Source organism: Calonectris borealis, chromosome 15, assembly GCF_964195595.1.
Source record: "Calonectris borealis chromosome 15, bCalBor7.hap1.2, whole genome shotgun sequence".
NCBI classification, from domain to species: domain Eukaryota; kingdom Metazoa; phylum Chordata; class Aves; order Procellariiformes; family Procellariidae; genus Calonectris; species Calonectris borealis.
In genome coordinates this window covers 2,640,559-2,667,827 of record NC_134326.1, presented here as the reverse complement: position 1 = coordinate 2,667,827, position 27,269 = coordinate 2,640,559, and the positions used below count along the sequence as shown (strand labels likewise).

Here is a 27,269-nt window from a genome sequence, read left to right as displayed (position 1 = left end):
ACGTTGACGTGTCAAGATGGGTCCTTGTCTCCCCTGAGGCTACTTGACTGCGGTTCTGAGAACCTGCAGTAAAGGGAGTCCAAGTCATCAGTGGTTATGAAATACGAAAATGTTGTGGGGTGACCAAAAGATGGTGCTTGTGGGTCTTCAGCCTCATGTATGTTCATCGTCCAGACTCTTGTGAAATGCTAGTTGGATCCCCGGAAACTAGTAACCCCATGAGGAGAGAAGGAGCTGTTTCAATGACCACCTCTTGTCTCCCCCATGCTCTTTGAACAGCCGAACTTTAAAGGGCGTCTCAAACATGGCTCACTTCCAGTTCACAGCAGCACTGGGAAGAGAGGTGCTGGTACCGTCCGGGATCACCCGGCTGGGTCAGAAGGGGTCTGGGACGGTGCGTTGTATTGTTGTATCGTTGTATCGTAATTTTTCTGGCCAATACTGTTCATCCAAGCCACAAAAATATAAGGGCATCTCGTGGCAGAGGTCCCCACCTCCGTGGCCTCCAGCAGCTTGAGAGACAGCTTGAGTACAGCGCTGCCACTACCTTGGTGAACGGCACTTGGCAGCGCCGAGCACCAGCTCCTAAGAGCAGTGCAGGGGACGCCGTCCGTGAGGTGACACCCCTTTGCGCCGTTGTCCCCGCAGTGCCGGGTAACGCTGGACAGGACCACTACGTTCCCGGTGCTGCCGCCTCCGGGGGGACGTGTCCCTGGGAGCCGTGTCGTTCCTGCTCTGGGTCCCTACGGGCTCTCCATGCGTGGGCAGGACCCCCTGTGTGCCTCACACATCCACACCCCTACTTCTCATCTTCGCATGGTCTAGCTGCCCGCCTTTGTGGTGACACCAAAGACTTGATCTAACGCGAATACTCAGGGCCTAGAGCTGGATGCAGCGAGGCGCGGTCAGTGAGCCCTTGGGGAGCAGCTGAGCCGTGCCGGATCCTCGTGGGAGGCCCCGCCAGCGGCTCTGAGACCCTCTCTGCCCTCTGCTCCCGCCCCAGCGGCTCCTCCACCGCCAGCTCCGCAACACCGACAGTCCTCACTGCCCGGGCTGAGCGCACCCCCCCGCCCCGCGCTGCTCCCTCCGCCTCCCCCCATCGCCTCGGCCCGGCCAGGTCTCTCACCTGTGCAGCCCAGTCGCCTTCGTCCCCGAGGCTGGCCGCCTCTTGCGAGCACACCGAGCTCCGCTGTTCGCCCGGGCCGGGGGGCAGCCCGGCGGGGAAGCAGGGCAGGAGCGGCCTGAGGAACCGAAACTCGCTGTTGACGGTGCCGGCGGCGAAGCAGACGTCGTACACGTAGCTGCGGGGCAGAGAGCCCGCGTTGCTCTCCGTGGCAGCCTTCGGGAACGTGGGCAAGCTCTCCGCCTCGCTCCGCCAGGCCCGCCGCACCTTCACCACCACGGCGGCCACCGCCGTGGCCAGGAACAGCGCGGACACGCAGGCCAGGGAGGCCACGAGGTAGAGGGTCAGCGGCCCGTCGGGCTCGGCGGCCGGCGCCTCCTCGCTCACCCGCAGATGGGCGTCGGAGAAGCCGTCGACCAGGGCGATGCCGAGGGTGGCGCTGGCGGAGCGCGGCGGCTGCCCGCGGTCGCGCACCAGCACGACGAGCCTCTGCCGGGGCGCGTCGCGCTCCGCCACGGCCCGCGCCGTGCGCACCTCGCCGCTGTGCAGCCCCACGCGGAACAGCCCCGGCTCCGTCGCCTTGGCCAGCTCGTACGACAGCCACGCGTTCTGCCCCGCGTCCGCGTCCACCGCCACCACCTTGGCCACCAGGTAGCCCGCCCGCGCCCAGCGCGGCACCAGCTCGCCCGCCGCCGCGCTGCTGTCGGGGGGCGGGTGCAGCACCACGGGCGCGTTGTCGTTCTCGTCCCGCACCACCACGCGCAGCACCGCCTGGGCGCTGAGCGGCGGCGAGCCGCCGTCGGCAGCGCGCACCGCCACCTCGAAGGCGCGCACCTCCTCGTAGTCCAGCGGGCGGAGGATGTAAACGTCCCCGCTGTCGGAGTTGACCGACACGTCGGGCTGCTCCTTGCCCTCCTGCCGCACCAGCGCGTAGTTTACGCGGGCGTTTTTTCCCGCGTCGGCGTCCGTGGCCTTCACGCTGCCGATCCGGAGCATGGGGCTGTTGTTCTCCGGGACCGACAGGGTGTACATCTCCTGGCTGAACTCTGGCGGATTGTCGTTCACGTCCGATATCTGCACGAAGAGGCTTTCCCGAGAGCTCAGCCGCGTCGTGCCCCAGTCCGTGGCCGTGACGGTGATGTTATACTCCGCCGTCCTCTCCCTGTCCAGCGCCGCCTTTGTTCGCAGTTCGTAGTAATTATCGACAGTCGGGGTGAGACTGAAGGGCAAGTCCCCGTCGATCGCGCACTCCGTCCTGCCGTTGTCCCCGGAGTCCCGGTCCCGCACACTGAACAGGGCCACCAGGGTGCGGGGCGGGGCGTCCTCGGGAATGAAGGCGGTGAGGGAGGTGAGCGCGATCTCCGGGGCGTTGTCATTCACGTCCAGGACCTCCACCTGCACTTTGCAATGCGCAGACAGCCCCCCGCCGTCGGTGGCCCTCACCACCATCTCGTGGTTTTTCGCTTCCTCGAAGTCCAGGTTGCCCGCCACCCGTATCTCCCCACTGGCAGGGTTCAGCTCGAAGAGCTGCCGGGACCGCTCCGATGTCTGGATGAAGGCGTACCGCACCTTCCCGTTGGACCCTTCGTCGGGATCCGCGGCCGCGACTCTGACCACCAGCTGCTCCGGGGGGCTGTTCTCGGCCAGGCGCACCTCGTAGAGTTCCCGACCGAAGACCGGGATGTTGTCATTGGCATCCAGCACCACGATCCGGACCTGAGCTGTGCCCGACCTGGGTGGCGAGCCCCCGTCGGTGGCGGTGAGGAGTAAATTCAGCTCTCGCTGCTCTTCGCGGTCCAGCTGCCGCTCTAGGACGAGCTCCACGTATTTTACTCCACCTTTCCCTGTTCCGAGAGCGAGGGAGAAATGCGCATTGGACCCGAGGCTGTAGTTCTGCAAGCCGTTGCTGCCCACGTCCTTGTCCTGGGCGCTTTCGAGATGGAAACGGGACCCGGGAGACGCCGTTTCCAGAATCTCTAAAACCACCTCCTTCTCCGGGAACACGGGGGAGTTGTCGTTCACGTCACGAACCTCCACCTCCCCTCGGATCAGCTGCAACGGATTTTCAAAGAATATCTGGAAGAGGAGTGTGCAGGTCTCGCTCTGCGGACAGATCTCCTCCCGGTCCAGCGACTCCTTTGCCGTCAGGACTCCGGTGTTTTGACTGAGGCGGAAAAGCTGCTCGTTCCCCTCGGACACAAGGCGGGCCTTGCGAGCCGCGAGCTGGCTCGGAGGAACCCCCAGGTCCTTTGCAATATTGGCGACAAAGGCGTCCCTCTCCATCTCCTCCGCCAGAGAATAGCGGAGGGTTTCGGCCCCGCTCTGGCACACGCAAACGCACAGAATAAACAAGATCACTTGCCTCTTGCTGCCTCCGCTCCGTCTCCCACACGCCATTTCTCTCCAGAAAAGCCAGCCGCCGTCCTCCCTGGGTCCCAGCATTTTAAGCAGCGTCCGAGGCAGAGCGGTGTTTGTCAGGAAGCCCGGGGTAAGGGGGTCTGAAAGCCCCCGCGCACCCCGACTCCGTGCCCCGCCGCCCTTCCCCAGCAGCTCACACGGCTTCTTTTGTCTCGCCGAGCCCGCAAACCCGGCGCGGGCGGAGGAACCTGCCGGTCCGTGGCCAACACCCCCACCCAGCGTCGCGACGGGGAATATTTCCTCTGCCTTCTCGTTCGGGACAGAGCTGCTGCTTCGGAGTTTGCTGCTTCGGAATCCGCACTCTGCGGGCCAAACCGAAGGCAAAAGGCGCAGCGTAAACGCTCTCCTCGCTTGGAAGCCGGCTGCCTCCCGCACACAGAGCGCTGCTCCGGGTATCGCTTCCCAGCTCGCCACCGCGAGCTCTTCGAACACAGCTCTTGGTTTTCCTCTGTGTTCTGTCGGCATTGCAGGATCTGCCACTTCCACAGGACGCATTGCGGGATTTTCCTTCTCTTCTCCACTTGTTCATCAGCACAGCACAGTCAGCAAGCGGGGCGGGTGAGAGAAGCACGGCTACTGAATATGAGAGCTGGTGCCAGGGAAAGGTCCCGAAAGCGAATGCTTCACCGTCACCCGAGCTCACCATCACACTAGAATGAAAATGCTGTTCTAGGGCACATCATCCTAATCCTGTTTTCTTCACATTGTGTATCACAGCTCGCCCAAAGGACACACAACTTCAACGCTTTTCTGTGTGAAAAGCGTTTTTCTCCTTAATTGGCAGGAGCATCCTCCCCTGCCGCCTGCTGACCCTTGCACCCATGATAAGGTGTATCACTGTACCGCAAAATGCCCTCAGCCGTGCACAAACATCGAAATGCTGCAACCTGTTTTCCTGTTTGGGAGGGAGACAGGCCTTTCTCCTCTACCGTCATCACACGGGCTCAGAAATACTGCAAAGGTCCCTGTGCTCAGAGGTCAAACCTCAACTCCTGTACCGGGGTAAGGATCTACGGCCAACAGCTACTGAATACAAAAGGCAAGGAAACAAACAGCACAGCTCCTAAATTAAAGCCCCAGATACACAAACGCTAACGAGCAGGAGCTAACGGGGACAATAGCAGAGACCAGGGATCTAACGACACTCACGATGGGCCATTAAAGGAACCATTCAAGTGTAAACTCCAAGAGGTTCAACCAGAAACTTTGTAAACGAAAAGGGGGAAAAAAAAAGATTATCATGGATTCTCAGAAAGGGTCTCATAGGAAAGAGCGAACTGATTACGAGATGTTTGCGGGGGATTCTAGCAATATGCAAAGCTTATTATGGGAGGATTCGAGGCAGGCTCAAACTCTGTAAAAGGGAGAGGTCAAGAGTGGACCTGGGAGGAAGAACTGTGGGGAAACGGAGGTGAGAGCGGAGAGCGAGGGGTCCTGAGCACGGTCCGGTAGTGCGAGCCAGGATCCGTGCCGGAGACCCGATAAAAACGCCCGGCTCAGGCACTCGTCGCCGGCCCTGAGGATCCACTTGTACCGCGACTGCTCCTGCGCACCCAGCGGCGAGCTCCGGCAAACGCACACGCAACGTTCTGGAGGTGCGCACAGCTCCCTCCAAGACCAGTCTTCCTCTTTCAGAATGAAAAATGGAGGAGAAAACAAAATAGAGCTCGCACTATTTATTTTTGGTTCAAGCAATTTTAATTCAGCTTTTACTACAAAAGGAACCACGCTATTTTTTTATACAGAAATATCCTATCCTCCTTGGTTTTGACACTTTTCCTTTGATTTCTTAGATGTTTTCCCCTTATTTTTGTTTGCTAAATGGGCTGACACTGTCAAACAATACCCACCTAGAAATTCGCTAATGTCTTCATTTTTTTTTAAATAAAAACTTCGTGACTGTATCCGTAGGAGCGCCTTCTTCCTTCCTTCCCTTCCAGGGATGTGTCCATCTCTCCAGTTTCTGTCATTATCACCAACACAGAAACTTGATGTAAAACCAACCATAGGCCAAGTACAGCAGCAGATGCGTTGGCAATGTGGCTTCTCTCCTCATTTGTGCCATGCAAAAATAACAGTGACACCTGCAATCCATTTGCTTTGTGCCCTTGCCAGTGCTCCTGCTCAGCTCTCGGCACCTCAGGGACAGGGAGGTGTATTTGCTTCTCTGAAACCTCATCCTTGGCACCACTACGCAGCAGGGAACAGACACAAGCTGAGAAGAGCTGCCACAGACATTTCCCACCCTGACGGCAGTAACCCGGTAATTGTTGCTCCCCTCATTTCAGAAGGCAAATGGTGTCCTTCAGCTTCAGGTATAGAAGGCTGTAAGGGGAACAGCGATCCTTAACGGAGCTCTTGGCTATCAGAGTATCTTTGCACATCAGAAGATGCTGCTCCTAGACTGAAGCTCATGTTCTTTCAGACTGTAGAGAAATGCAAAATAAAAGAAGCTCACCATTGGATAGCTAATGCTGGTGTTTTCCGTTGGGTCACAACAATGACATGGATGTGTATGGGTGGAAAAAAGATGAAGTGTGTGTACTGTCAGACGAAGGCACGCTGTGTTTTGGGACAGACTAAAGAACCATAGCCATAATAAGAAGGTAATTTGCATAAATGTGTCAGAGAATTCACTTATCTCCTTGAGCACACAGTGATGTTGCAGGCTTCCTCGTTGTTTGGTTTAGCGATGACGTCTGTATCCTAAGAAGGTAGCTTAAAATGACCGAAATGGGGTTTCCTCTTTACTCTCAGATTTACGCTAGAAAAGAGCGACAGCAACATATCGTGCTCAGCTCCTGGTGTGACACCGTATTTCAGAACACAGTGTTCCTAAAAGAGGATTCTCCTGGCACTTCTGCAGCCTGAGCAGTTCCAGTTTCCAAAATCCCCTTCTTGGTCTTGCAGCTGGGAATTCAGATCTGCTGAGTGAAACCTCAGAGGCCCCATGCCGGGTGTTGTTCCCCCCTCGATAAAGGCTTCTTCCCCATCCCTGGAGCCACTGCCTGTCCATCTCCAGCACACCCTGAGGACAGCGTGGCTTGGCAGGAGCAGTTGCCTGCAGATCAAGAGCACAGTTACTTCCCCGAGTCACTGTGGTTTCCATGCCTGAGCAGAAAGAGGGAGCAATGCTCCTGTCCTCTCCTTCCCAGCCACCTCCCAGGACAGATTTCTTCTCTCGCCTCTGGCATTCGGACAGCACCTGAAGTCCCAGCTCTCCTGCGGGACTGCTGCCCTGAGCTCTCCGCTGGATGCAAACGTGAGGAAAGCAAGGAGAATCGTTCCCAACCTTCTGGCTTTCCGTTATGCTGTAAATACCACTGGTACATCCTATTCGTGGTTCATTTTCTGAGAGAAAAAACAGCCTCCTCTCTCTGTCTGCATTCGGTCCAGTTAATGCTTTCCCCAGCACTCTGTTAAATGGAAACATTTCTTGCGGTATTAACTCGGTGCTTACCAACCAACGGGCTCTGCCTGAGTGATTTCTGCAGTGAAATCTTCCCATATCCCCCAGGGATGGAGTGTGACATCAGCGGGCTGGGGACAGCCTGGGACACCATCTCCCCCCTCTATGACTCCTTCCACAGTTTCCTGCAGTGGCTGTTTCAGTTGACTAGGAGGAGATAGGTACAAGTGGAAAGTCACCTCACAGAGGTGAGGCTGACGGGTTGGTAGTTCCCAGGGTCCTCCTTTCTACCCTTTTTAAAAATGGGTGCAATGTTCCCCTTTTTCCAGTCACCGGGGACTTCACCTGGCTGCCATGACTTTTCAAATGTCATGGAAAGTGGCTTGGCAACTGCATCAGCCAATTCCCTCAGGACCCTCAGATGCGTCTGGTCAGGTCTCAGAGACTTATGTATGTTCAGGTTCCCCAGGTGGTCTTGAACATGATCTTCTCTTACAGGGGGAGGGACTTTGCTCCCTCAGTCCCTGCCTTGAGGTCCATCCACTAAAGAGGTGTGGGAAGAGAGATTGCCAGTGAAGATGAAGGCAAAAATGTTGTTGAGTACTTCAGCCTTCTCTGCATCTCTTCTTACCAGTTTGCCAGTCGTGTTCGTCAGGGAGGGTACACTTTCTCTGACCTTCCTTTTCTGCCTGATATACCTCTAGAAGCCCTTCTTATTAATCTTTGCGTTCCTTGCCAAGTTCAGGTCCAGCTGTGCCTTGGCCTTCCTGACCCCATCCCTACACAATTGGGCAACGTCCCTATACTCTTCCCAGGATACCTTTCCCTGCTTCCACTGCCTGTGCCTTTCCTTCTTGCCCCTTAGGTTGACCAGCAAGACTTCACTCAGTCATACTGGTCTCTTGCCGTCCTTTCCTCGTTTCATATTATGGGGATTGAGAGCTCTTGTGCTCTGTGGAAAGCGTCCTTAAAGATCTGCCAGCTCTGTTCTGCTCCTTTGTCCCTGAAGGCAGTTTCCCAGGGGGTCACATTGACTAACTCCTTGAACAGCTGCAAGTTTGCTTTCAGGGACCTGGCTTTACTCTTCGCCTGTCCCATATCCCTCAGGACAGCAAACTCAACCAGTGCATGATCACTGCAGCCCAGCTGCCTCCACTCTTGACTCTTGTCTCTGATCAGCTCACTTGCGTTGGTGACCAACAGGTCCAGAAATGCATCCCCTCTGGTAGGGCTGTCTGTTACCTGGCCTAAGAAGTTATCCTTCCTAAAGGGATCCTCCGACGAGCCCCTCGGGAAAGCTCTGCAGTGTGTTCAGGCCCTCCAGTGCAGGAAGCAGCCTCCCCCTCTCAGAGGGTACAAACCCTAATAAACCATCTAGTTACGAACTGCATCAGACACCCAGACCCTCCAGCTGGAATGACCCGAGAAGCAGCACTTTTACACCAGGAGGTCCTGGTTCTTTGTGATCTCAGTTAGAGAGACACGCCGACGCTCTAAGATGTCGCTTACAACTCTGTTTGTTATAACTCACACTATTGGAAGAGATTAGCACAGATAATCCTACGTCCCTTTAGATGTGGAGAACCCTGAGCAGAGCAGCTTCACACAGGACTCCAGCCACACACAGCATGCCATGCAGACCCCGGTCATGGAAAAGACAATGCCCTGTTTCAGTCATTCAAGCCATTTATGGGACTCTCCTGTAAGACACCAATTCTATTCACCAATTCTATTCTTCTACTGTCACAGCAGAAGAAGTTTGCATGTGGACTACTTGCTTGCAGGGGTCTTTCCCACCAGTACCAAGTGGGAGCTGCCTGCAGGTTCTTGGGTTACAATGAGCTGAGTTCATCCTGCTGCCACAGGATTTGTGCAGCACAGCACAGCACAGCACCGGCCTGTGCCTGGAAGGAGGCTGTAAGGAGGCGGGTGTCGGTCTCTTTTCCCAAGTAACAAGTGATGGGACGAGAGGAAACGGCCTCAAGTTGCACCAGGGCAGGTTTAGATTGGATATTAGGAAACATTTCTTCACCAAAAGGATTGTCAAGCATTGGCACAGGCTGCCCAGGGAAGTGGCTGAGTCACTGGACGTGGCGCTTAGGGACATGGTTTAGTGGTGGACTTGGTAGTCTTAGGTTGCCAGTTGGACTCAATGGTTGCAAGGGTCCTGTCCAGACTAAGTGATTCTATGATTCAACTCACGTTAACTAGGTAGTGGATCATTCACTCCTCGATGTACAACGGTCTTCTGGTCAGCGTCACTACACCAGCCTGTCCTCAGGACTTACATTTCATTGGGGCCTTTGCGGAAGGGACAGCTGTAGTCCTCTGCATTTCCCGAGAGTGAATCCCCATCCTGGTAGCAGTTTTCCCCCACGAATCGCCCACCTCCTGGCGCTGCCCTCAACAATTCCCCAAAGCAACATCTATACTGTCATCCCCCAAAAACTTTAGAATCAAAATACTTTGTGCTCGAACACCTCACAGCTGCCATCCACAGTTGGAGCTCTTGCAAGACTGGGATAGGTCACTCCCCCCACCTCACTGCTGGGCAGAGGCCTTTGCACACCCAGGGCCCCTCTTGGGGTCGGGGCCACTTTCCCCTGACCTGGATCTAACTGGGCCCTCTTGCAGCCAGAACCTCAGTTCTCAAATAACTCCAAATGGAAGAAATGAACCCACTCAACCTTACCTCAGGCAAGGGACAAAACAAGAAAGAAACTCCCGGCCTTTTGAAACCCTTTGACAGAGCGTTCACAGCAAGAACATCTCTACAAAGACTATTGTCTCCACACAAGGCATTCAGGTCTTCTCTTTATTTCACTTTTACACACAAGGGTATCCCGGTTTACAACGGTACAGTTTATAACTGCAGCACAACACAGCATCAGGGTTTCCGAATATTCCCTGCCACACTGCCTTCATTCAACAATCTGTTATTATACACGGGGTGACAGTCCTTCTTGAGAGGAATCGGTAAGACAATGCTCAAACACAGTTTGCAGAGCAGAAGGAGAAAGGGCAAAAAGGGGAATGCAAAGGCTCTAACGCAAACCCAGGAAATAGTATCGGGACAGCTTTCCACTCCCACCAAGGAGCCCCTGAATTCGGGAACAACAAATACAAGACCAAACTCAATGGCCCTTTTCCAAGATCATCTCGATTCCACCTTCAGACAAAGTCCTTTGAAGCGACTCATGGAGTTCCCTTACAATGCACCCGAAGAAATGAACGTGTTTTCACAACTCTGTACAGTTATAGTCTAGAAGCAGGCAATTGCACTGTGTCAAAAGTCAAGCAAGCGGGGCAGAAGACCAGCTTGGCCGAAAAGGGAAATCCTCGTGGAGCTCAAGAGGAAAAAGAAATTGTATGATCTCTGGAAGCAAGGTCAGGCTTTTCACAACTCTGTACAGTTACAGTCTATACCAACACTGTTTGTGCTGCTGTATTTTCAAGGCAATCCCAAGGAGACAGCCCACCCACCCCCGTCTCATGGGCCAAAAGAAAAATCTTGTTGTGCGTTTTGCTGCTCTCCCTTAGAGCAGATGAGACTGCTGTACTCAAAGGGTCAAAACACCCTTCTTGCCTGCTCAGCTGCAATTGCGTGCATCTGCTGGAGGGGAGCAACTCCCTGCTCCACTGGACAGCCCTAGTGCAGCATATGCAGACACGCAACAGCTCTCCAGACAGACATAGTGACCAGAAGGCAAACACACAGAGCCCACACGCAGACAGAAACATCCAGAACCCAGAGAAGAAAGAGCCCCACGCTTGCACCACATCGTAGCACAGTACTCACAACTTCCTTGCTTTCCTGACCCAGGACGAGGGCTACCTGCATTTCAGCAAGCCTGTGATTTGTCTGCCCGACCTTGCCATTGCGTTACAGCACGGAATAAGAGGTCCAGGGTCTTGCCTGACAGCAAGTGAGACAAGAACTTAGCTGGAGCCCCTGGAACTAACCCCACTCTCAAAGCATTTCAGAAACACCTGTAACAGAGCTGAAACCTATTATTGCCTGACTGAGGGAGCCTGTAGATTCTTTTGTTTGGCTGTTTTTTTGGAGGGGGAGAGAACCTTTCTTCTGACTTAGAATTTGGGGGAAATTTGTGACGCCTGTTGCAAATGCAGATTTATTCTGGAGGAACCATTGCCACATGTTGTAGCCTGGATCCCTTCCTATCGCGAGGCAGGAAGCCTCTGGCTGTGCTGACTCCATGCTAGTTCAAGGAAAGACTATTGAACTGTTCCACAGAGAACGTCCCTGGGTTGTCTGGTGCCATGTCCGCAGTGATAGGGCCACGGGGGAAATCTGGTTCATCGTCGGTGTCCCCACCCATGCCACAGTGCTGTGGTGGCAGGCTGGGGAGGATGGGCTTCAGGAACTTGAACTCGCTGTTGCCCGAGCCTGTCGTGAGGCTGATCTCGTAGCAATAGGCGTGGGGCAGGGTCCCCACAGCGGCCGCATTGGCCAGGTTGCTCTGCAAGTTGCCGGCACCGTAAAGCACGTGCCCACCCTTCGGCTCCTTTCTCTTGCACACCTTGCGAGCCACGAAGGCTGCTGTGGATGTGAGGAAGAGGAGTGAGATGAAGACCAATGAAATGATTAAATAGGTTGTTAGGGAGCTGCCCTCGTCCTCCGTGGCCAGGCTGCTGTGCGGTAGTCGCATGTCTGAGAAGTCATTGAGCAGGAGTGCGCTCAGCGCCGCAGTGGCCGACAGCGGTTGCCGCCCGTTGTCTCGCACCAGGATGACGAGCTTCTGCTTCACGGCATCTCTCTCCATCACCGGCCTCCTCAGCCTCACCTCCCCGCTTTGGGCACTCACCGCAAACAGCCCGGGGTCGGTGGCCCTCAGCAGGTGATACGAAAGCCACGAGTTCTGCCCTGAGTCAGCGTCAATGGCCACCACCTTGGTGACGAGGTACCCCGCCTCAGCCGACACAGGCACCAGCTCATTGGATGGTGGGCTGCTGCCCTGGGTGGGGTACAGCACCAGCGGCGCATTGTCATTCTCGTCCACCACGACAAGGCGGACAGTGACGTTGGCACTGAGGGGAGGAGACCCCGCGTCGGAGGCGCTCACCAAGACCTCGATCTGCCTCACCTGCTCGTAGTCCAGAGGCTGCAGCACAAACACATGCCCGTTCTCAGAGTTCACAGAGATACAGGAGCAGGGGTCGGGCTCTGTGGGGTGGGCTGGGGCCAGGGAATAGGTCACCTTGGCATTGGGCCCCACATCAGCATCCGAGGCGCTGACGGCTCCAACGAGTGCCGTGGGAACATTGTTCTCACGCACGAACATGGTGTACGATGTCTGGTTGAAGACAGGCATGTTGTCATTGACATCGGAGATGTCCACTGTGAAGGTCTGGGTGGTTGTGAGAGGAGGTGACCCCGCATCTGCTGCTGTGACAGTGAGGATGTACCGAGCCGTCTCTTCACGGTCCAGTGTGCTCACAGTTACCAGCTCATAGTAATTCTTATAGGCTGGCCGGAGGGAGAACAATAGCTGGTCCTCAAGGGCGCAGGAGATCTTCCCGTTGGCACCTGCATCCCGGTCCCTGACAGTAAAGAGAGCGACCACTGTCCCAGGTAATGCGTTCTCGGGGAGGGGACTGCTGAAGGAACTGACCACCAGCTCCGGTGCATTGTCGTTCACATCCACCACCTCCACCAACACCTTGCAGATTGCCGAGAGGCCCCCGCCATCTGTGGCCCGCACACTGAGCTCATGATTCTCTGCCGCCTCAAAGTCCAGAGGCTTTGTGAGTTTAATTTCACCGCTCGTGGGGTCAATCGTGAATACTGAGTGACTCTGGCCCACTGCTTGGATGAACTGATAGGAGATGTCCCCGTTAACACCCACATCCCGATCGGTTGCCACCACGCTGAGAACCACAGAGCCCTCTGGGGCATTTTCCAAAACCTGCCCAACGTACAGCTCCTGTGTGAAGACGGGAGCGTTGTCATTTACATCTAGAACAACAATGTGGATTTGGCAGGTCCCGCTCCTGGGTGGAGAGCCCCCGTCCACGGCAATGAGACTGAAACCCAACTCCGCCTGCTCCTCTCTGTCTAGCGGCTTTTCCAAGACCAATTCCACATAGTCCTTGCCCTTAATCCGACTCCCAAAGGAGACACTAAAGTACTCGTTGTCGGGAGCGATGCTGTAAGCCTGGATGCTGTTGCTGCCAACGTCCAGATCCCGAGCCCCCTCCAGCGGGAAACGCGAGCCCGGGGCGCTCGTTTCCGGGATCTTGAAAGTGACTCGTTCCTCCGGGAAAACGGGCGAATGGTCATTGATGTCCTCCACGGCCACCTCGACCCGAAAGAACTGCAGCGGGTTTGCCAGCAGGAGCTCGAAGGGCAGCGTGCAGGTCCCGGACTGCCCGCACAGCTCCTCCCGGTCCAGCCTCTCCGCCACTACGAGGCGGCCGGTGCCGCGCTCTAAGCGAAAGTGCTGCCGGCCGTCCTCCGGGGCCAGGCGGGCGCGGCGAGCCGAGAGCTGCGCCGGGGCCAGCCCCGCGTCCTCCGCCACGTTGGCTACCACGGAGCCGCTCTCCGCCTCCTCGGCTACGCGGTAGCGGATGGGCTCGGAGCGCGCGTGCGGCAGGGAGAGCAAAGCGGAGAGACAAAGCACTTGCCTTGCGATCGCCATGTCGGGGCGGCGGGGAGCCTCCGTCTCGCGGGTCGCCGGCACAGTCCTCCGCGGAAAGCGGCGCCCGGCAGCGGCGCGGCGGGGCGGCGGGCGGGCTCCCTCCCTCTCGCCGAGTCCGGCTGGCGGCCCGGAGCGCGGCCGCCGTGGCCCGGCAGCGGATGGCTCGGGGCACCGCTCGCTGCTCGGCTGTGCTGGGCTGTACTGTGCTGTGCTGGGCAGGGTCGGGCCGGGCTCGGCCGCCTCCCCGCTCGCAGCCGCTCGGCGCCGCCTTGGCCGGGAGCACCACCCTGCGGCCCGCGGCGGGACTGCGCCCGCCGCCGCCCGCTGCCCGCGCTGCCGGCTCGCAGCGGCACCCGGACCCGCGCGCACCCGCGCGGCTGCCGGCCGCTCGCCCGCGCGGGGGCCCCGCGGCAGGACGCGCGCACACCGCGCCGGGGAGGGAAGCGCAGGGAAGGAGGCCCCGAGTCCCGCGGGGCCGCCGCTGGCGTCCGAGCGCACGGGCAGCGCCGGCAGCTGCCCCGCGTCTTGCCCCGCTGCCCGCGGCCCGGAGCCCGCGGGCAGGCGTGCGCGCTCGGCTCCCGGGAGCCGGCAAACCCGTGCCCTTCGAGAAACACGGCGGCAAGACAAGCACGAGGCGTTTCGCTCGGCAGCGTGGGGCGGAGGCTCAGCCCGGAGGGACCGAGCCGCCTTCCCCGGCCGGAGGAGCCGGGCAAGAGCCTCCGCAGGGGCGGCACGCAGGTAGCGGCGCAGCACGGCACTCCGTCTACCGGGCAATGTCAGGCTGAGGGCGGGGAGCGGAGGCGGGTCCCGGCGAGGCTCAGGCGTGGACGCGCCTGCCGGCCGGCCAGTCCGGCGATATTCGCCACAAAGGAGCCTCTCTCCGCCTCTTCGGGCACAGAGTACCCGAAGGCGGTTTCTGCTCTCATCCCCGACACGCAGAGGAGCAGCATCAGAGCCACCGCTCGCCGTGGGAGCGATTCCTCGCTCTTCCTCAGCTCCATTCCCTCCCAGCGAACCGATCTCCTCCCGCTGTGAGCTGGATGGAACTGCCGAGCCAGTCTGCCGACCCCCGAGCAGAGCAGCCCGGGATGGTGCAGCCCCGCCCGGCCGAGCCCCGGGGGCGGTGGGTCCGGGAGCTGCGCGGAGCCTCCGCGCCTCTGCGGTCACCAGCGGCACCGGGCGGCCGACCTGCAGAAGGACGCGGCGATTTCCCAGCGCAAAGACTGCAGAACACGGAGAAACCGCGCTCTTTGTTCCCAGGTCAGGGCATACAGCTTTTACTGCCCTGACAACCCTGTTCCAAGCATGGCCACCACTGCAATGAGCAATGCTTCTGTTTGCCTTTTATTTGAAAACGAGATGTATTTAAAGCTGTTTTTTCTAATGTCCCTCCCCACAACGCTTTGAACTGTTTATGCACAGTGAAGGAACTACTTTTAGGCTGTTTAGCTAAAAAAGCTGTGTATTGTTACAGGTGTCCGGCATCCGGAGTGAGCTGGTCCATAAACCTTGGCAGCCACCGCCATGTAGTTCCTCCTAGTAATTCTCGGGCGGGTGTCTGCAATGGACGGGGATTGTTCCCCCGATTCACGAGCTCTCAGGCTGGGAGCCCTCGCGAAGGGGCTGGGGGCAGCATCTCTCGGACCTCAGCTTGCCTCCGACAAGCCCCCTCCACCTTGCGCCGGCTTCTGAGAACGGAGGTCGCTCTGATTTCCCCTCCATAAAATCCACTCCAAAGGCACGGATTGATTCCCGAAATGCTGCCCTTGGGTGGCTATGGCAGTGACAAGTGTCGGCGACGCCTGTGACAAGTGATCTTCGAGACACCACACTCACCCGAGGGAGTTCCAAGTAGGTTTTATTGTTTTCTGTCATCAGGCATTTCACTCTTAAAAATGTGTCAGCCACAGGAAATATCACATTACTTTATAGATCAATACCGATTAATGAAAGGAGAAGAAAACAGAAAGCTTCTTGACGCTCTATATTCTACGTTACGTTACGGAAAAAAAAAAAAAAAGAATGCATTGCTCAAAGCCCACTCTTTACAGCGTGGAGAACCTGTCAACTCCTGGTCAAATACGCGAAGCGTGCCAATGTCAGCCGTTTCTCATGTAATCAGCTTCTGCTTGTGATTAAGGAATTCCTTTGCAAGCAGCACTTAATTTTGCTTAATATCTCTTTGGCCTGGTATTGAACAGGCCGCAGAAAATTACGACATGATTACAGAGCCCTCTCCCTAAGAAAAAAAAACAAACAAACAAACACCGAAAAGATGATGTAGGAAAACTGCTTCCAGTGTTCAGTATTTCCCTTAACATTTAGAAGCAGTAGCACTCTCACAATCATACGTCAAGTCTCGGTGTAATCAACATGCAACACAGTCCTCCTCCTCCATCCATATCACAATTACGAAATACCTACTCAACAAAGTACTGCTCAAGAGGAGAGCGTTTTTGCTCTCTCTCAGAGAAGCCTTGTACCTCCCTGGTACTTTTTTGGTGGGTGTTTTTTCTCTTCGTTCTCTTTTCCCTGTGAGGACAGACACGCTTGTCTTTCTCCTCACTTACTGATGGGTGAGCCAAGGGTTTTGATCAGAACTGACATTTCGCTCCATCCCCCTGGTTGCAGCGCAAGCTGCTTCCGCAGGTCTGGGATGCGTGTCTTCGGAGAGGGGAGCTCTGCCCTGCAAAGAACAGAGAGTGGAGGATGTCATTTGGGCGTTGAAGGTAAGCGAGAAGCTTAGAGGGCATGTCTGCCACCACTGCACGGCTGACCCCACTCTTCTCTTCTCCACCCAGAGCCAAAGAGGGGGTTGGACAAGGCTCTGACCTGCTCTGGGAAATTCTAATGCCAGAGACCATCCTCCACCGTGGACATCACAAAGGCACTGCTGCAAAGTTTTTATGAGCCTGAGGGAGTAATTTAAGATGGTAAGAGCCCAAACGTTTGCTGCTCACAAACACTAAATGTGGTTTAATATTAACCTGTCAAGATGGCTCCTTGTCTCCCCTGAGGCTACTTGACTGCGGTTCTGAGAACCTGCGGTAAAGGGAGTCCAAATCATCAGTGGTTATGAAATAAGAAAATGTTGTGGGGTGACCAAAAGATGGTGCTTGTGGGTCTTCAGCCTCAAATATGTTCATCGTCCAGACTCTTGTGAAATGCTAGTTGGATCCCCGGAAACTAGTAACCCCATGAGGAGAGAAGGAGCTGGGTCAGAAGGGGACTGGGACGGTGCGTTGTAAAGCCCCGGTATCGTCATTTTTCTGGCCAATACTGTTCATCCAAGCCACAAAAATATAAGGGCATCTCGTGGCAGAGGTCCCCACCTCCGTGGCCTCCAGCAGCTTGAGAGACAGCTTGAGTATAGCGCTGCCACTACCCTGGTGAACGGCACTTGGCAGCGCCGAGCACCAGCTCCTAAGAGCAGTGCAGGGGACGCCGTCCGTGAGGTGACACCCCTTTGCGCCGTTGTCCCCGCAGTGCCGGGTAACGCTGGACAGGACCACCACGTTCCCGGTGCTGCCGCCCCTGGGGGGACGTGTCCCTGGGAGCCGTGTCGTTCCTGCTCTGGGTCCCTACGGGCTCTCCATGCGTGGGCAGGACCCCCTGTGTGCCTCACACATCCACACCCCTACTTCTCATCTTCGCATGGTCCAGCTGCCCGCCTTTGTGGTGACACCAAAGACTTGATCTAACGCGAATACTCAGGGCCTAGAGCTGGATGCAGCGAGGCGCGGTCAGTGAGCCCTCGGGGAGCAGCTGAGCCGTGCCGGATCCTCGTGGGAGGCCCCGTCAGCGGCTCCGAGACCCTTTCTGCCCTCTGCTCCCGCCCCAGCGGCCAGCTCCGCCGCCAGCTCCGCAACACCGACAGTCCTCATTGCCCGGGCTGAGCGCATCCTCCCGCCCCGCGCTGCTCCCTCCGCCTCCCCCCATCGCCTCGGCCCGGCCAGGTCTCTCACCTGTGCAGCCCAGTCGCCTTCGTCCCCGAGGCTGGCCGCCTCTTGCGAGCACACCGAGCTCCGCTGTTCGCCCGGGCCGGGGGGCAGCCCGGCGGGGAAGCAGGGCAGGAGCGGCCTGAGGAACCGAAACTCGCTGTTGACGGTGCCGGCGGCGAAGCAGACGTCGTACACGTAGCTGCGGGGAAGGGAGCCCGCGTTGCTCTCCGTGGCAGCCTTCGGGAACGTGGGCAAGCTCTCCGCCTCGCTCCGCCTGGCCCGCCGCACCTTCACCACCACGGCGGACGCCGCCGTGGCCAGGAACAGCGCGGACACGCAGGCCAGGGAGGCCACGAGGTAGAGGGTCAGCGGCCCGTCGGGCTCGGCGGCCGGCGCCTCCTCGCTCACCCGCAGATGGGCGTCGGAGAAGCCGTCGACCAGGGCGATGCCGAGGGTGGCGCTGGCGGAGCGCGGCGGCTGCCCGCGGTCGCGCACCAGCACGACGAGCCTCTGCCGGGGCGCGTCGCGCTCCGCCACGGCCCGCGCCGTGCGCACCTCGCCGCTGTGCAGCCCCACGCGGAACAGCCCCGGCTCCGTCGCCTTGGCCAGCTCGTACGACAGCCACGCGTTCTGCCCCGCGTCCGCGTCCACCGCCACCACCTTGGCCACCAGGTAGCCCGCCCGCGCCCAGCGCGGCACCAGCTCGCCCGCCGCCGCGCTGCTGTCGGGGGGCGGGTGCAGCACCACGGGCGCGTTGTCGTTCTCGTCCCGCACCACCACGCGCAGCACCGCCTGGGCGCTGAGCGGCGGCGAGCCGCCGTCGGCAGCGCGCACCGCCACCTCGAAGGCGCGCACCTCCTCGTAGTCCAGCGGGCGGAGGATGTAAACGTCCCCGCTGTCGGAGTTGACCGACACGTCGGGCTGCTCCTTGCCCTCCTGCCGCACCAGCGCGTAGTTTACGCGGGCGTTTTTTCCCGCGTCGGCGTCCGTGGCCTTCACGCTGCCGATCCGGAGCATGGGGCTGTTGTTCTCCGGGACCGACAGGGTGTACATCTCCTGGCTGAACTCTGGCGGATTGTCGTTCACGTCCGATATCTGCACGAAGAGGCTTTCCCGAGAGCTCAGCCGCGTCGTGCCCCAGTCCGTGGCCGTGACGGTGATGTTATACTCCGCCGTCCTCTCCCTGTCCAGCGCCGCCTTTGTTCGCAGTTCGTAGTAATTATCGACAGTCGGGGTGAGACTGAAGGGCAAGTCCCCGTCGATCGCGCACTCCGTCCTGCCGTTGTCCCCGGAGTCCCGGTCCCGCACACTGAACAGGGCCACCAGGGTGCGGGGCGGGGCGTCCTCGGGAATGGAGGCGGTGAGGGAGGTGAGCGCGATCTCCGGGGCGTTGTCATTCACGTCCAGGACCTCCACCTGCACCTTGCAATGCGCAGACAGCCCCCCGCCGTCGGTGGCCCTCACCACCAAGTCGTGGTTTTTCGCTTCCTCGAAGTCCAGGTTGCCCGCCACCCGTATCTCCCCACTGGCAGGGTTCAGCTCGAAGAGCTGCCGGGACCGCTCCGATGTCTGGGTGAAGGCGTACCGCACCTTCCCGTTCGACCCTTCGTCGGGATCCGCGGCCGCGACTCTGACCACCAGCAGCTCCGGGGGGCTGTTCTCGGCCAGGCGCACCTCGTAGAGCTCCCGACCGAAGACCGGGATGTTGTCATTGGCATCCAGCACCACGATCCGGACCTGAGCCGTACCCGACCTGGGTGGCGAGCCCCCGTCGGTGGCGGTGAGGAGTAAATTCAGTTCTCGCTGCTCTTCGCGGTCCAGCTGCCGCTCTAGGACGAGCTCCACGTATTTTACTCCACCTTTCCCTGTTCCGAGAGCGAGGGAGAAATGCGCATTGGACCCGAGGCTGTAGTTCTGCAAGCCGTTGCTGCCCACGTCCTTGTCCTGGGCGCTTTCGAGATGGAAACGGGACCCGGGAGACGCCGTTTCCAGAATCTCTAAAACCACCTCCTTCTCCGGGAACACGGGGGAGTTGTCGTTCACGTCACGAACCTCCACCTCCCCTCGGATCAGCTGCAACGGATTTTCAAAGAATATCTGGAAGAGGAGTGTGCAGGTCTCGCTCTGCGGACAGATCTCCTCCCGGTCCAGCGACTCCTTTGCCGTCAGGACTCCGGTGTTTTGACTGAGGCGGAAAAGCTGCTCGTTCCCCTCGGACACAAGGCGGGCCTTGCGAGCCGCGAGCTGGCCCGGAGGAACCCCCAGGTCCTTTGCAATATTGGCGACAAAGGCGTCCCTCTCCATCTCCTCCGCCAGAGAATAGCGGAGGGTTTCGGCCCCGCTCTGGCACACGCAAACGCACAGAATAAACAAGATCACTTGCCTCTTGCTGCCTCCGCTCCGTCTCCCACACGCCATTTCTCTCCAGAAAAGCCAGCCGCCGTCCTCCCTGGGTCCCAGCATTTTAAGCAGCGTCCGAGGCAGAGCGGTGTTTGTCAGGAAGCCCGGGGTAAGGGGGTCTGAAAGCCCCCGCGCACCCCGACTCCGTGCCCCGCCGCCCTTCCCCAGCAGCTCACACGGCTTCTTTTGTCTCGCCGAGCCCGCAAACCCGGCGCGGGCGGAGGAACCTGCCGGTCCGTGGCCAACACCCCCACCCAGCGTCGCGACGGGGAATATTTCCTCTGCCTTCTCGTTCGGGGCAGAGCTGCTGCTTCGGAGTTTGCTGCTTCGGAATCCGCACTCTGCGGGCCAAACCGAAGGCAAAAGGCGCAGCGTAAACGCTCTCCTCGCTTGGAAGCCGGCTGCCTCCCGCACACAGAGCGCTGCTCCGGGTATCGCTTCCCAGCTCGCCACCGCGAGCTCTTCGAACACAGCTCTTGGTTTTCCTCTGTGTTCTGTCGGCATTGCAGGATCTGCCACTTCCACAGGACGCATTGCGGGATTTTCCTTCTCTTCTCCACTTGTTCATCAGCACAGCACAGTCAGCAAGCGGGGCGGGTGAGAGAAGCACGGCTACTGAATATGAGAGCTGGTGCCAGGGAAAGGTCCCGAAAGCGAATGCTTCACCATCACCCGAGCTCACCATCACACTAGAATGAAAATGCTGTTCTAGGGCACATCATCCTAATGCTGTTTTCTTCACATTGTGTATCACAGCTCGCCCAAAGGACATGCAACTTCTCCTTAATTGGCGGGAGCATCCTCCCCTGCCGCCTGCTGACCCTTGCACCCATGATAAGGTGTGTCACTGTACCGCAAAATGCCCCCAGCCGTGCACAAACATCGAAATGCTGCAACCTGTTTTCCTGTTTTGGAGGGAGACAGGCCTTCTCCTCTAACGTCATCACACGGGCTCAGAAATACTGCAAAGGTCCCTGTGCTCAGAGGTCAAACCTCAACTCCTGTACCGGGGTAAGGATCTACGGCCAACAGCTATTGAATACAAAAGGCAAGGAAACAAACAGCACAGGTCCTAAATTAAAGCCCCAGATACACAAACGCTAACGAGCAGGAGCTAACGGGGACAATAGCAGAGACCAGGGATCTAACGACACTCACGATGGGCCATTAAAGGAACCATTCAAGTGTAAACTCCAAGAGGTTCAACCAGAAACTTTGTAAACGATAAGGGGTAAAAAAAAAACATTATCATGGATTCTCAGAAAGGGTCTCATAGGAAAGAGCGAACTGATTACGAGATGTTTGCGGGGGATTCTAGCAATATGCAAAGCTTATTATGGGAGGATTCGAGGCAGGCTCAAACTCGGTGAAAGGGAGAGGTCAAGAGTGGACCTGGGAGGAAGAACCGTGGGGAAACGGAGGTGGGAGGGGAGAGCGAGGGATCCTGAGCACGGTCCGGTAGTGCGAGCCAGGATCCGTGCCGGAGACCCGATAAAAACGCCCGGCTCAGGCACTCGTCGCCGGCCCTGAGGATCCACTTGTACCGCGACTGCTCCTGCGCACCCAGCGGCGAGCTCCGGCAAACGCACACGCAACGTTCTGGGGATGCGCACAGCTGCCTCTAAGACCTCTTACAGAATGAAAACTGGAGGAGAAAACAAAATAGGGCTCGCACTATTTGTTTTTGGTTCAAGCAATTTTAATTCAGCTTTTACTACTAAAGGAACCACGCTCATTTTCTCTATAGAAAGTGTCCTACCCTCCTTGGTTTTGACACTTTTCCTTTGATTTCCTAGATCGTTTCCCCTTATTTTGTTTTTTGGTTTTTGTTTGCTAAAAGGGCTGACACTGTCAAACAATACTCACCAGGTGAAGTCCTAGAAATTCATTGATGCCTTCTTTTTTTTTTTGTTTTGTTTAAATAAAATCTTTGTGACTGTATCTGTAGGAGAAATAACAACCCGGGTTGACTTTAGGACTCCCCAGCATTTCAGCTACTAGAGAACTTTGCACGGATGCAGCCATTTTTTTGTGATTTCCTCTTGTTGCCCTTTGACTTGGAAGCGTGATAGGATGTAAAAGGCTAACTTACATCAATGGCCAGGTCAGCGCTTTCTTCCTTCCTTCCCTTCCAGGGACGTGTCCATCTCTCCAGTTTCTGTCATTATCACCAACACAGAAACTTGATGTAAAACCAACCATAGGCCAAGTACAGCAGCAGATGCGTTGGCAATGTGGCTTCTCTCCTCATTCGTGCCATGCAAAAATAACAGTGACACCTGCAATCCATTTGCTTTGTGCCCTTGCCAGTGCTCCTGCTCAGCTCTCGGCACCTCAGGGACAGGGAGGTGTATTTGCTTCTCTGAAACCTCATCCTTGGCACCACTACGCAGCAGGGAACAGACACAAGCTGAGAAGAGCTGCCACAGACACTTCCCACCCTGACTGCAGTAACCCGGTAATTGTTGCTCCCCTCATTTCAGAAGGCAAATGGTGTCCTTCAGCTTCAGGTGTAGAAGGCTGTAAGGGGAACAGCGATCCTTAACGGAGCTCTTGGCTATCAGAGTATCTTTGCACATCAGAAGATGCTGCTCCTAGACTGAAGCTCATGTTCTTTCAGATTGTAGAGAAAGGCGAAATAAAAGAGGCTCGCTTAGCAGGCACCATTGGATAGCTAATGCTGGTGGTTTCTGTTGGGTCACAACAATGACATGGATGTGTATGGGTGGAAAAAAGAAGTGTGTGTACTGCCAGAAGAAGGCATGCTGGTTTAGGACGGACTAAGGAACCATAGCCATAATAAGAATGTATGTTTTGAGGGCACTCCCAAGCCATGTCTGGGACAACCTGGGGATCAGGCCCAGCCAGCACGGGTTCATGGAAGGCAGGTCCTGCTTGACCAACCTGATCTCCTTCTATGACCAGGTGACCCGCCTAGTGGATGAGGGAAAGGCTGTGGATGTGGTCTACCTGGACTTCAGTAAAGCCTTTGACATTGTCTCCCACAACATTCTCCTAGAGAAGCTGGTGGCTCACGGCTTAGACAGGTGCACTCTTCGCTGGGTAAAAAACTGGCTGGACAGCCAAGCCCAGAGAACTGTGGTGAACGGAGTTAAATCCAGTTGGCGGCCAGTCACGAGCGGTGTTCCCCAGGGCTCAGTTTTGGGGCTGGTCTTGTTCAATATCTTTATCAACGATCTGGACGAGGGGATCGAGTGCTCCCTCAGTAAGTTTGCAGATGACACCAAGTTGGGCGGGAGTGTTGATCTGCTCGAGCGGAGGAAGGCTCTGCAGAGGGACCTGGACAGGCTGGATCGATGGGCTGAGGCCCATTGCATGAGGTTTAACAAGGCCAAGTGCCGGGTCCTGCACTTCGGCCACCACAATCCCAGGCAATGCTACAGGCTTGGGGAAGAGTGGCTGGAAAGCTGCCCAGAGGAAAAGGACCTGGGTTGCTGGTTGACAGCCGGCTGAACATGAACCGGCAGCGTGCCCAGGTGGCCAAGAAGGCCAATGGCATCCTGGCCTGTATCAGAAATAGTGTGGCCAGCAGGAGCAGGGAGGTGATCGTGCCCCTATACTCGGCACTGGGGAGGCCGCACCTCAAATACTGTGTTCAGTTTTGGGCCCCTCACGATAAGAAGGACATGGAGGTGCTAGAGCGTGTCCAGAGAAGGGCAACGAAGCTGGTGAAGGGCCTGGAGTCTTATGAGGAGTGACTGAGGGAACTGGGGTTGTTTAGCCTGGTGAAGAGGAGGCTGAGGGGAGACCTCATCGCGCTCTACAACTACCTGAAAGGAGGTTGTAGTGAGGTGGGGGTTGGTCTCTTCTCCCAAGTAACTAGCGATAGGACGAGAGGAAATGGCCTCAAGTTGCACCAGGGGAGGTTTAGACTGGACATTAGGAAAACTTTCTTTACTGAAAGAGTGGTCAGGCCTTGGAACAGGCTGCCCAGGGAAGTGGTTGAGTCACCATCCCTGGAAGTATTTAAAAGACGTGTAGATGAGGCGCTTAGGGACATGGTTTAGTGGGCATGGTGGTGTTGGGTTGACGGTTGGACGCGATGATCTTAGAGGTCTTTTCCAACCTTAATGATTCTATGATTCTATGTAATTTCCATAAATGTGTCAAGAATTCACTTCCCTCCCTGAGTACACAGTGATGTTGCAGGCTTCCTCGTTGTTTGGTTTAGTGATGACTATATCCTAAGAAGGTAGCTTAAAATGACTGAAACCGGGTTTCCTCTTTACTCTGAGATTTCTGCTACAACACATTGTGCTCAGCTCCTGGTATGTCTCCATATTTCAGAACACAGGGTTCCTAAAAGAGGATTCTCCCGGCACTTCTGCAGCCTGAGCAGTTCCAGTTTCCAAAATCCCCTTCTTGGTCTTGCAGCTGGGAATTCAGATCCGCTGAGTGAAACCTCAGAGGCCCCATGCCGGGTGTTGTTCCCCCCTGGATAAAGGCTTCTTCCCCATCCCTGGAGCCACTGCCTGTCCATCTCCAGCACACCCTGAGGACAGCGTGACTTGGCAAGAGCAGTTGCCTGCAGATCAAAAGCACAGCTGCTTCCCCGAGTCACTGTCGTTTCCATGTCCGAGTGCAAAGAGGGAGCAGCACTCCCATCCTCTCTTTCCCAGCCACCTCCCAGGACGCATTTCTTACAATGGGGATTGAGAGCTCTTGCACTCTGTGGAAAGCGTCCTTAAAGATCTGCCAGCTCTGTTCTGCTCCTTTGTCCCTGAAGGCAGTTTCCCAGGGGGTCACATTGACTAACTCCTTGAACAGCTGCAAGTTCGCTCTCCTAAAATTCAGGGACCTGACTTTACTCTTTGCCTGTCCCATATCCCTCAGGACAGCAAACTCCACCAGTGCATGATCACTGCAGCCCAGCTGCCTCCAATCTTGACTCTTGTCTCTGATCAGCTCACTTGCGTTGGTGACCAACAGGTCCAGAAACACATCCCCTCTGGTAGGGCTGTCTGTTACCTGGCCTAAGAAGTTATCCTTCCTAAAGGGCTCCTCCGACGAGCCCCTCGGGAAGGCTCTGCAGTGTGTTCAGGCCCTCCAGTGCAGGAAGCAGCCTCCCCCTCTCCGAGGGTACAAACCCTAATAAACCATCTAGTTATGAACTGCATCAGACACCCAGACCCTCCAGCTGGAATGACCCGAGAAGCAGCACTTTTACACCAGGAGGTCCTGGTTCTTTGTGATCTCAGTTAGAGAGACACGCCGACGCTCTAAGATGTCGCTTACAACTCTGTTTGTTATAACTCACACTATTGGAAGAGATTAGCACAGATAACCCTACGTCCCTTTAGATGCAGAGAACCCTGAGCAGAGCAGCTTCACACAGGACTCCAGCCACCCACAGCATGTCATACAGACCCCGGTCATGGGAAAGACAGAGTGCCCCCGTTTCAGTCATTCAAGCCATTTATGGGACTCCCCTGCAAGACACCAATTCTATTCACCATTCCTACTGCCACAGTAAAAGAAGTTTGCATGTGGACTACTTGCTCGCAGCGGGCTTTCCCACCAGTACCAAGTGGGAGCTGCCTGCAGGTTCCTGGGTTACAATGAGCTGAGTTCATCCTGCTGCCACAGGATTTGTGCAGCACAGCACAGCACAGCACAGCACCGGCCTGTGCCTGGAAGGAAGCTATAAGGAGGCGGGTGTCGGTCTCTTTTCCCAAGTAACAAGTGATGGGACGAGAGGAAACGGCCTCAAGTTGCACCAGGGCAGGTTTAGATTGGATATTAGGAAACATTTCTTCACCAAAAGGATTGTCAAGCATTGGCACAGGCTGCCCAGGGAAGTGGCTGAGTCACTGGACGTGGCGCTTAGGGACATGGTTTAGTGGTGGACTTGGTAGTCTTAGGTTGCCAGTTGGACTCAATGGTTGCAAGGGTCCTGTCCAGACTAAGTGATTCTATGATTCAACTCACGTTAACTAGGTAGTGGATCATTCACTCCTCGATGTACAACGGTCTTCTGGTCAGCGTCACTACACCAGCCTGTCCTCAGGACTTACATTTCATTGGGGCCTTTGCGGAAGGGACAGCTGTAGTCCTCTGCATTTCCCGAGAGTGAATCCCCACCCTGGTAGCAGTTTTCCCCCACAAATCACCCACCTCCTGGCGCTGCCCTCAACAATTCCCCAAGGCAACATCTATACTCTCATCCCCAAAAAACTTTAGAATCAAAATACTTTGTGCTCGAACACCTCACAGCTGCCATCCACAGTTGGAGCTCTTGCAAGACTGGGATAGGTCACTCCCCCCACCTCACTGCTGGGCAGAGACCTTTGCACATCCAGGGCCCCTCTTGGGGTCGGGGCCACTTTCCACTGACCTGAGCTAACTGTGCCCTGTTGCAGCTAGAACCTCAGTGCTCAGAAGACCGGCAGAGGCCTGCCAGCAAATCCTGCTCCCCACAATTTTCCTGAATGCTCTATCGGCCGCGCTTCCAAACGGAAGAAATGAACCCACTCAACCTTACTTCAGGCAAGGGACAAAACAAGAAAAAAACTCCCGGCCTTTTGAAACCCTTTGACAGAGCGTTCACAGCAAGAACATCTCTACAAAGACTACTGTCTCCACACAAGGCATTCAGGTCTTCTCTTTATTTCACTTTTACACACAAGGGTATCCCGGTTTACAACGGTACAGTTTATAACTGCAGCACAACACAGCGTCAGGGTTTCCGAATATTCCCTGCCACACTGCCTTCATTCAACAATCCGTTATTATACACGGGGTGACAGTCCTTCTTGAGAGGAATCGGTAAGACAATGCTCAAACACAGTTTGCAGAGTAGAAGGAGAAAGGGCAAAAAGGAGAATGCAAAGGCTCTAACACAAACCCAGGAAATCCTATCGGGACAGCTTTCCACTCCCATCAAGAAGCCCCTGAACTCGGGAACAACAAATACAAGACCAAACTCAATGGCCCTTTTCCAAGATCATCTCGATTCCACCTTCAGACAAAGTCCTTTGAAGTGACTCGTGGATAATTCCTTACAATGGAACCAAAGAAATGAACGTGTTTTCACAACTCTGTACGGTTATAGCCTAGAAGCAGGCAATTGCACTGTGTCAAAAGTCAAGCAAGTGGGGCAGAAGACCAGCTTGGCTGAACAGGGAACTCCTCGTGGAGCTCAAGAGGAAAAAGAAATTGTATGATCTCTGGAAGCAAGGTCAGGCTTTTCACAACTCTGTACAGTTACAGTCTATACCAACACTGTTTGTGCTGCTGTATTTTCATGGCAATCCCAAGGAGACAGCCCACCCACCCCCGTCTCATGGGCCAAAAGAAAA

The 27,269-nt window shown here is 56.3% G+C and overlaps 3 protein-coding genes across 3 annotated transcripts; all 3 read right to left on the bottom strand.

Moving 5' to 3' along the window:
- Nucleotides 1-859: 859 nt before the first annotated feature.
- LOC142088944 (protocadherin beta-15-like) lies at nt 860-5,548 on the bottom strand. The gene is made up of 3 exons (XM_075164819.1): nt 5,442-5,548; nt 1,215-3,491; nt 860-986 (listed from the first exon to the last, which is right to left on the bottom strand). Exons 1-3 carry the CDS (start codon nt 5,546-5,548, stop codon nt 860-862), a joined length of 2,511 nt encoding a protein of 836 aa, XP_075020920.1.
- A 5,622-nt stretch (nt 5,549-11,170) lies between these two features.
- LOC142088943 (protocadherin beta-15-like) lies at nt 11,171-15,094 on the bottom strand. Its single transcript, XM_075164818.1, has 2 exons — nt 15,082-15,094; nt 11,171-14,832 (listed from the first exon to the last, which is right to left on the bottom strand). Exons 1-2 carry the CDS (start codon nt 15,092-15,094, stop codon nt 11,171-11,173), a joined length of 3,675 nt encoding a protein of 1,224 aa, XP_075020919.1.
- A 126-nt stretch (nt 15,095-15,220) lies between these two features.
- LOC142088485 (protocadherin beta-15-like) lies at nt 15,221-20,126 on the bottom strand. Its single transcript, XM_075163857.1, has 2 exons — nt 17,575-20,126; nt 15,221-16,295 (listed from the first exon to the last, which is right to left on the bottom strand). The coding sequence occupies exons 1-2, from the start codon at nt 20,011-20,013 to the stop codon at nt 16,176-16,178; spliced, it is 2,559 nt and encodes an 852-aa protein (XP_075019958.1). The 5' UTR covers nt 20,014-20,126; the 3' UTR covers nt 15,221-16,175.
- Between the last annotated feature and the right edge of the window lie 7,143 nt (nt 20,127-27,269).

Bases quoted from the DNA above. Each gene is read 5' to 3' on its own strand.
- LOC142088485 (XM_075163857.1), bottom strand. From the start codon at position 20,013: ATGCTGGGACCCAGGGAGGACGGCGGCTGGCTTTTCTGGAGAGAAATG. The intron at 16,296-17,574 runs GTGAGAGACCTG...TGTTCTTTGCAG, and splicing joins AAGGCGACTGGGCTGCACAG to GGCAGAGCTCCCCTCTCCGA.
- LOC142088944 (XM_075164819.1), bottom strand. From the start codon at position 5,548: ATGGTTGGTTTTACATCAAGTTTCTGTGTTGGTGATAATGACAGAAAC. The intron at 3,492-5,441 runs GTCACGAAGTTT...GAGCGGAGGCAG, and splicing joins AAGGCGCTCCTACGGATACA to CAAGAGGCAAGTGATCTTGT. The intron at 987-1,214 runs GCTGCCCCCCGG...GCGGGAGCAGAG, and splicing joins CTGCCCTGCTTCCCCGCCGG to GGCAGAGAGGGTCTCAGAGC.